This window comes from Mesoplodon bidens (assembly GCF_964165515.1).
Source record: "Mesoplodon bidens genome assembly, chromosome: 7".
NCBI classification, from domain to species: Eukaryota; Metazoa; Chordata; class Mammalia; order Artiodactyla; family Ziphiidae; genus Mesoplodon; species Mesoplodon bidens.
In genome coordinates, this window is record NC_138164.1 from 4,713,942 (window position 1) to 4,723,327 (window position 9,386).

A 9,386-nucleotide genomic window follows, 5' to 3' on the forward strand; every position below is an offset into this window, starting at 1 on the left:
TACCCACGTCTGGAGAGCCTAAATCCTTATAATGCCAGGGCACTATGAAACTTGGAGCTTCTCTTAATGCAAGTATTTTAGAAATAACTTTGGATTTATTTTCTATATAAACCTAAGACTTTTAAAGTATATTTATTAAGTGTTCTTTATTTTTACTACGGGTCTTGTTCTTGTGGAGAAAGCAAACCAGATTTGAGGAGTGTTTTTATTGTGATCATTGTTTTTTAGTCACTTAAAACTCACAGGGTTGACCTCCTCAGCTGGCTCCACAGCGCGACACATTCCAGAACTATTTCCCCAGAGGGAGATCCTTTTAAGTAAAGTTCAGCGGATTCAGGATTTTGCGGGGAACCTCAGGATACTGACTTACTTGTAAAATTCCCAGTGGAGACAGGAGGAGGTTGGACGAGTTAACTCAAGGTGAGAAGCAACGCCACTTCCTGAGACAATGATTTAAGCGCTGAACCAGGTCAAGGGTTTGAACTTTCTTCCTGAAAACCACAGCAGCGCTGGGAAGGAGGAAGGTTCTCCTGCCAGCAGATCCCAGGCGCTGCGAGGCGGCGGCTCTCGGGGGCGCGCTGCCTTGACTGCCTTTCTAACCTTGCCATTGACACCTTGCCGGGCCCCTTCCAGGTTGCAGAGGCCTCTGCAACGCTCGCCTCGGACAAGTCTAGTGCTCTTGCAGGGGCCCACAATTCCCGGGCCCCTTCCTCTCGCCCTTGGGTGGGAGGACAGAGGTAGTCAAGCGCCCGACCCCGTCACGAAAGCGGCCGCACCCCACTGCGCTCCCGAGGGCCGTCTTACCGGTACAGGAATGCAGGGGCTTGGGTCGCACGACCAGCGACGGGCACATGGAGTAGAGGGAAAGTTTCTCAAAGTAGTCGCAGGTCTCCTTGGAGAGGATCTCGTCGATCATGAAAGTCTTGTAGCGCCTCCTGGCTGCTTTGAGCTGGCCGGGCGAGCTCAGCCTCAGCTCTGCGTGGCAGTGCATGGTGAGCCCGAGCGAGCGCCCGCCGCCCGGGGCCGCGGGGCTGGCGCGCCGGCGGGGGCCTCCGGCCGGCTCCTAGGCGGCCGGGAGGCGGCGGGGCTCGGGAGGTGCGCGGAGGGAAGCCGACACCGGGCGCGCGGGCTGCGCGTCTAGACCCACCCGCGGATCAGCATCTTCGCGGAGCCTTTTGGGGACAGTGCAGCTGTCAATCAGCGCGCGCTTCCCGCAGGGCCTGGTGCGGAGCCGCGCTGAGGGCCGGCCGCTCGGCGCGCACCCCGCCCAGCCCGCCTTTACCACCCGGCTCGGACCTGCGCGCCTCGTGCCCGTCGCTCTTAATCGCCTTCTCTAGCCTCTCAGCGTCTCGCGCTCGTCTGCGAGCCTATTTTAAGACACTCGCTCCGGCTCTCCTCCCCGCCCCCCTCCTGGGACGAGCTCCAGGTGTGTGTGTGCACTGTGCGCGCCCGTGTGTGCGCGCGGTGCGGGGAGCGCGCGCCGCCCCCGCCAACGGGCTAGGCCTCCGGGGGCCGCTGCCCACGCGGAGCCCCGCGCGCCACCCTCGCGCCGGGCATGCCGCGCTCCGAGCCGCGCTGCCATCGCCGGCACCCGGCGGGCGGGCACGCCCTGGTCTGTTAGTAGAAAGAAGTCGAGACTTCGCCGAGGCCCCCGAGACTGCGGGACCCACAACCGGCGACCCCGAGGAGCCGGGTGCCTTCCTGCCTCCCCACGTGGACTTCCGCGCGCCGTTTCCCAAGGACGGCGCCCGCCCCTAGCGTCTCCTACGCTCGCAGCCGGCCCCCAGCCCACGCGTTCCGACTCCCGGAGTGTACGCCGCGATCGCGAACTTGACCGTTCCACGGAGATCCCAAACCATCAATGATCTTTGCCCTGTCCGTTATCCCTATAGTAAACTGTTAAAAAAAAAGTAATCAAAAGCACGTGTTCCTTTTTTATTTTGAGCTCTGTTTATAAACTTTTTTTGGTCTCCAGAAGGGCCAGGGCAGCGGGACTGCCGGGTGCGGCGAGTCAGCCCGGTCGTGGCTACTGGTGCCGGATACTCTGGCACCACGGCTTTCGTCCCCCGGGTCCCTGGCGACGAGCAGGGTTGGGGGAGCCGCGAAGACACGCGTTCATTAGGTGGTTTGTCTTCTACCTCCTGGGCGCCTAACTTCCGAGTCTGTTCCAATCAGTATCTGAACGAACTTTTGTTTTCAGTTGGAATTGTTGGGCGAGGGGCGAGGGGACCCCACCCAGCCTCGGCACCCGGACCGTCCCGCTGCCCGCGTCCTGCCCCCTCGTCCGCGTTCGGCAGAAACTGCCGGTGCTGCCGGTTTCGCGCAATTATGCCTGGGAGTTAGTTTGCACGGGGCCGGAAGGGAAACGCACGGGAAGGAGACTGAGAACTATAGACGCGGATGGCCTTCTCCGAGACCGAGTTTGGGGCTGGTGACATCTCGCGGCCCCGGGTAACGGCGGGCTCGCTGCAGAGCTGCTCGCCCTGCAGCCCGAGTCGCCGCAGAAGCAAGTGGACGCGCGCGCCTGGGCCAGTGGTTCATTTCAGAGGGAAGGGGAAAGCCTCGAGAACTAATAATTAGGCACTGAGAGAAAATAGTAATAAACCGAATCAGAGCCTTGCATTAGACGTGGTCCGCAATGCGCCTTTGAGGAACTTCATTCCCGAGGTGTTGGCCGGCGCCCTCGCTCCCCTCCCCTCCCCCTCTCCATTTAGAACGGTTTTCGTTTATTCTCATGATATCGCCTTATGCTCATTCTTCTCCTCCCGGAGCGGCGGCTTGAGGGCCCGCGAGAGCTGCGGCCAGGTGTTCCGGTGGCGGCGCGCGTCTCGCCTCAGAGCCTGGAGGGCGCCGCGCTGGGCCCGGCGCGTCCGCGGCTGTGGTGGCCGGTCCCAAGGCCTGTCCGCTGCCCCGCGCGGGGCCGAGAACGCTCCCAGCTCAGCCCGGGCAGCGCCGCTCGGCGCTGCGACCGAGGGGTCCTCCTGGACGCCGGCGGAGCAAGGACCCGCTGCGCCACGAGCGGGGGACCGTCCCAGGGTCGCGGCGTTCGCACCGAGGACATTGTTGGGTGGGGAGTTATATGTCCCGCTGGAAAGTGCAGAGCTGTCGGCAGCGCCGAGAAACTGCGTGTTTGGTGGGATTGGAGGGCGCGGCGCGGGGGAGACCCCCGGGCCTCTGCACCGCACCCGGTGACCCTGGAGAGGGACCGAGCGTTATTAGCCCTTCGGACCCGCTGTCGGGCCCTCACGGCACGCGCGCGCCCCGTTGCTCTTCGGGCCCACTCCTTTCCTCCACCTCTTGTCCCGTCCTCTCGCCTCGCCGGCTCTTCCGGTTCCTCCCACCGCCACTGGCCCCTTTCCTCCGCTTCCGTCCATTTCCCCTTCCCCACTGTTCCCAGCACTTCGGGCCTCCTCTGCTGGATCGAATTCCCCCATCTCTCCTCCGCATCTTCCATCTCTTTCTCTTTTCCTTTCTTTCCTCTCTTCCTTCCCTCTCTTCAGACCCGGATCTGGAGCCGCGCTCCTGTGCCCCTGCGCCCCTGCGTCGCGGCGCTGCCACCCGGACGGCTGCGGGTGGCTCGCGGGCGGAGACCGCGCCGAAGCCCCAGCCGCCCGGCCCGGCGGCAACCGGCCTTGCCTCTGCCCGCCGCGCCCTCCAGCCCGCTCTGCTCCCCGCGTCCCCTTGACCACCGGCACAACATTCGCTCACACTCTCGCACAACTGGTCCTTTGATTGGAAATCTGCAGCCCTTTCAATAGCTAACTAATAAATTAAATAATAGCTTATTGGATTTTCCATCTTTTCTATTTTCTACCACAGAGGCAAGAAATCTCATAGGGGGTCTGAGAGCACAAGTCCTCAGGTATTGGAAAGAGAGATTCCAGATCTTGGGAGTCTAGAGCCTTCAGCTTTCTGTCACTTATAATCAAAGCTGAGCCTCAGTTTTTTCATTTGTAAATGATAATCATAATACCTACTTCACAAGGTTAGCCTTTCATAATCCATGACTACACAGCTCTTCCCTTCAGTGGGAATGCCCACGGCACCCCATCCCCTCCCTCCTTCGCTGCCTGGAAAACTAATTCAAGGCCCATCTCAAATGTCACCTCCTTTGGGAAAGATCCCACACTCCCCAAGGCTGTCCTTGCTGTTTCTACCTCTATCTTAGAGGTTCCTTTACTATATTATTGCCTTCTGCATATTTCTTTCACCCCCTGGACAATTTGTCTTGTATCACCAATACCAGCATAGCACTGGCACATAGTAGGTTCTCAGTACATGTCATGAATAAGTTAATGCATGAAAGCTGGGATAATTATATAATGTGTGTAAGACCCGAGCACACGATGGGACTTCAAATCTTCACTAGTTGCACTACATTTGTCTTTCTCCTTAAATGAGCCTCTCTTTCCTTTATATTTTTGGTTTTTCTGCAACGGCATCTAGCCCAATTCCCATTTTGCACTCATCTCTCTCTTTTCACTCCCTCTCTCCTGATCTCAGACTGTAAAGGGCTTTCGTGGGAAGAAGCACACCCCAGCTGTCAATCATGAAGTGGGGCTTTGGTCAGGAATAGTCAGGGGTTTAGTTTCCAACATTAATGAAGTGGCTGGAACAGCAAACATCTGCCAAAGAGCCTCAAACCTTTTCCAGCTGCTGGAGACCCAAAGACACTTCCCAGCCTCCTGTGACTGTACCCCGGCAGTGTCTGCCCCTCTACCGGGAGGAACACACATGGAGAGGAACAGACCTGTCTGTACCCAGCCACGCTTGCTCAGGCAGGCATGGAAGGGGATAAAAATGCACATCACCAGGAGGCTTCGGGAGATCAGCTCCCCTCCCCCATCCGGCACCTGATTCCTGGGGATAGAGCCCAGCCAGAAGGAAGGAAGCAAAGACACCTGTGCAAAGTTAAAAGGTTCTGACAACTAGAAACCAAAGAATCACTCTTTCCCATTTCAGCTGACAGCCATTGTCTCCATTCAACTAGAACACGTGAAATTTAATAAAGCAAAATGGTATTGAAAAATCCTAGGATGGCATTTAAATTGCATCTAGGATCTAACCCTAGGTAAATCAGCTCAGCTTCATTTTTTGTGTAACTATCCTTTTATAATCCTGGGCTTTGTGTCGAGGTAGATGTCAGAAGCAGCCGGGGCACAAGTCCTCCAAATACATGAACTCATTCGCAATCATCTTCTACAAGTTGGGGGAGTGGAGCGGAAGCCCTCCTTACACTCCAGTAAAGTGTGTTTAATAACTTGTATTTCAGTTGCTAAGATTTAAAATGGTTTCAGACATGTAAAAGCAAAATAGGGAAAGCCTTGTAAGTTAATATTCCCCTGGGCCCCAGGGCCATGCCAAAACTGCTGCCTGCGGAGCCCAGCACCACAGACTTGCACAACAAGAAGTTGAAGGAAGAGGAGAAGAAAGCCAGCTTATTTTTAATGATGATATTAATTTACAAAAACTGCTCTCATACACTGTAAAGCATCTTTTTAAGAGAGGGCACAAATGTAATCCACTTGACAAATGGGCTTGGAAATGTCTGAATAGGTCTTTCTTTCTCAAAACATCTTTCTGGAGCAAAAGTTTACAGGAAAAAAAAAAAAAAAGACGATGGCTGTGTCTACAAAGCACCTAACAGTTATGTGAAGAGTGAAAATGCAGTAAATCATCCAAAAGTTTCCAACTTTTTAGAAGCTTGGTATACAGATTAAAACCATTTGTTAAAATTTTTTTTTAAAAAGCCATTTGTTTTGCTGATTATTTCCTTTTTAAAATTGTGCTATCCTGACATGAAACAGCCTTATTTCTGCCTATGTGTCTCAATTATCCCATTGGATATAGCCAGGAAAATAAAATTTAATCACTCCTACCTTGTTCATAATATTGTAGAAATGGATATTGATGTTTGGAGCATCACTGGTTTTGACTTTTTTTTTTTTTTTTTTTTTTACATGATACCCCTCACTAATGAGAAAGCTGCCACAGGAGAGGAGAATCACTTTTAATATGTCATGGAGCAGTGCCCTGGCTGCCTGGGGCAAGTGGAAAGAACTTCTGAGTCAGGCAAACCTGTGTTCCATTCCCAGCCCAATCACTTAGTAATTTCCCTGACCTCTGGTCTTCAACCACAACATGGGGGGGATGATAGCCAACTCAGGTTTACTGGAGGATTCCATGGAGGATTGTGTGCACCGCACTAACTCTTGAAAAGCCAATCTTCCCACTGCCTTCACCTTGAGTTGAATAAAATAATCAATTCGCTTTCAAAAACCATCACAAAATAAAACTGCCTTTTTAAAAAAGCATCAGAGCCACTGCTGTTTCATGTGTTTGGGGTTGGTTTTTGTTCAATGTTCAGAACCTAGGAAGCAATTCTCTTTCAAAAACCATCACAGGGCTTTCCTGGTGGCGCAGTGGTTGAGAGTCTGCCTGCTAATGCAGGAGACACGGGTTTGAGCCCTGGTCTGGGAAGATCCCACATGCCGCGGAGCAACTAGGCCCGTGAGCCACAACTACTGAGCCTGCGCGTCTGGAGCCTGTGCTCCACAACAAGAGAGGCCGCGATAGTGAGAGGCCCGCGCACCGCGATGAAGAGTGGCCCCCGCTTGCCACAACTGGAGAAAGCCCTCGCACAGAAACGAAGACCCAACACAGCCAAAAATTAAAAAACAAAAACAAAAACAAAAAAAACATCACAATATAAAACTGCATTTTTAAAAAAAGCATCGGAGCCACTGCTGTTTCATATGTGTTTGGGGTTTAATGTTTAATGTTTAGACCCTAGAATCAACCAAGAAATAGAGAGTGAGAGGAGCTGGCGTTAGAGTGAGGGACTATCGTTAACAGAAGGAAATGGCCCTGGCCACCAAGCGTCCCTAAGTGCTACTCAACATCTGGCACCTGCAGCCACAGACTCAGCACATCTGCAGGCGTCAATCATTCTAACCAGCACTTCACAAGAGAATGGCTCATATATCGTTGTTATGGCTTCTGTCTGCAGAAAAAAACCACCATGATCCTGCACCCACTGGGTGACACCTCATCCAAATCATCTCATAAAATATTTTTATTCTCTTCTCCGCATCACGCAGGCCTCGATTAGGTTTCATGTGAATTCTCTGTAATCTGCCCTAACACAGAGCCAGCCAGCAGCAATGAACCCAGCGAGACAGGGTTGCAAAGAGAATGAGCAGTCGGTCTGTCGTTGGCATGGGCTGTTATCAAGGACAAGAAGGTTCCTGTGTCAGCCAGCGCAGGAAAAGACTTGTGGAGCCAGTCTGCCTCTGACCATATGAAGGAAAAACAACACTCGAATGATTAACCTGCTGGTGTGATTGTTATTATGCTAATACAGAACAATGTTTACCAAGAACACTGGGTGCAGAGTGCCAATCAGAATGGAAGGGTCTCTACTCTCCAAGCTCTAAGGAAAAGGAAGTTTGTATGCAGTCTTGGACACAGGTGCTAATCACCCACTTAGGTCTAAGTGTAGGGGGCGGCGTGTGCACGCCTGCCTGTGCCTAGGTTCTATAAACTTTTTTTTTAAATATAGGAATGAAGAGGGGGTAGGAAAGGACAGTGGAAATAAAAGGGAAATAAGAGACATTCGGAAACCTTGTTTACTAAACAAATTCAAGAGGAATCTTTCATCTTAGCGGAGGGAAAAGAAAACCAAGGCTAAGTGAGTCGTCCAGCCCAAAGTTTGACATTTGTTGTATCTTTCCGTCCCACGCTCAGCCTAGGTTAGCAAGCTTTTAGGCATGGAAAGATGTGCAGACTGTTTCCTTTTCTAAGGAATAAACCACAATTTGAAATCTTCCTTCTGGTGATAGGCTTTTAAGAGAAAGTTGACCTCGGTGAGTTCTTTATAATGAATATTTTTATCTTCACTAGAGATTACAACACAGCAATTGTGCTCAAAGCAAAATGGAGAATCAAAAAATAACATGGAGAATTCTGGCATTAAACATTCTCATAAAAAACACTCCAAAACTTAAGGAAAATGCAATTGTATCATTTTCTAGATAATCTGAGTCAAATGAATTCTGCTGCAATCTTTTCATCTGGGGATTTTTTCTGCAGAGAAGTATTTCATTTCACTTTGAGCAGACAGCCTCACAGACAATTTTTATTGGTCTCTAATACTGAAGATTTTCCTTTCTTTCTTTCAAAAGTTACAGAGATGCTCAGATCTAAATAGGATATAAATTACTAAAGTAAATGACTGAGATGGTGCCAATCTCTGCGCATTTCAATTACACAAGCAGCCTGCCTTTTAAAAAAGGGATTTGAAATCATCACAGAACAGAATCCTCAAATTCTATTGCCAGTCCACATCCTGATACGTTTACTTAAGTCAATTATTGAGTCTCTTAGATTATGTCTACATAAGCTGCCGAAACATCTGGTCATTTCAATCAGTTCAATAAAAGATTCTGCCAAGCCAGGGGAAAAAATTAGTCAAATTAGTCATTTGTACAGCAGAACAATGGGTTGTTTTCTCAGGGTAGACAGTAAGTGGATATAGCTCAAAAGGTTTTAATTTTCTCTTCTGAAATCAGTTCCTGAAGGAGGTTTTGATTTTTATCAGTTAATGTTTGGGAGGTGTTCTGACAGATCTTCAGTCCAAAATGTCATGGGTATGAAGATGGCGTAGCCATGTCTCTGAGACAATTCTGTGTTCATTTGAATTCTACATTCTCAAGGTTGAGACCATGCCAGAACTAAGCCAGACTGGTGTTTGTTAAATGTTGAAAAATAAAAGCAGCAGTACTAGAAATCACCAAGTAGTGTTTATTCTCCTGGAATTTACTAGCATTCCTGTTCGCCTGTGTCCTCATTTTCAGGAAATCTGATACATTATTTGAATGACCAAATATAGGCGAATACAGCTTTTTCTTTAAATTGCTGTTGCTCAGAAGGCTTCTCTATAAAATCAAAACCATACAATCCTTTTATTTTTTTCAGTCTCATGTGAAATTGTCAAAGAATATTTGGAATTTCAGCTCACTATCTTTCTGGATCACATAGAGACAGCCCCAGGGAGAAACAAACGCTCAGAGAAGGGAAGAGAAAGTTTCAGGTCCCCAGCCCAACATTCTGCTTGTAGTAACGCATTTTTCCTTTCACATTCATGTTCTCATTCATGGATTTAAAATCCTCTGATCCAAAAGAGTTTATAAAATGATTTGGTTCAGAAAGCTGTATTAGAATGCAAGCTCCCACTTGCATAAATGTATTAGAAGAAAAAGACATTTTTATATTTTGGGGGGCAACATGAAATACAGATAACCTACCTATGTCTAATTTTACACAACTCTATTCTCTGTGCATAGATTTAAAGGTTGTTTTTAAGACACAGACAATTAGAAATAATA

The 9,386-nt window shown here is 50.0% G+C and overlaps 1 protein-coding gene across 1 annotated transcript in view; it reads right to left on the reverse strand.

Moving 5' to 3' along the window:
• BARX2 (BARX homeobox 2) overlaps positions 1–1,302 on the reverse strand; it is a 68,392-nt gene extending 67,090 nt beyond the window's left edge. Inside the window, exon 1 of the mRNA XM_081239294.1 lies at positions 805–1,302. Within this exon, the coding sequence (XP_081095420.1) occupies positions 805–991 (187 nt within the window). The 5' untranslated portion in view covers positions 992–1,302. The remainder of the gene's footprint in view (positions 1–804) is intronic.
• Between the last annotated feature and the right edge of the window lie 8,084 nt (positions 1,303–9,386).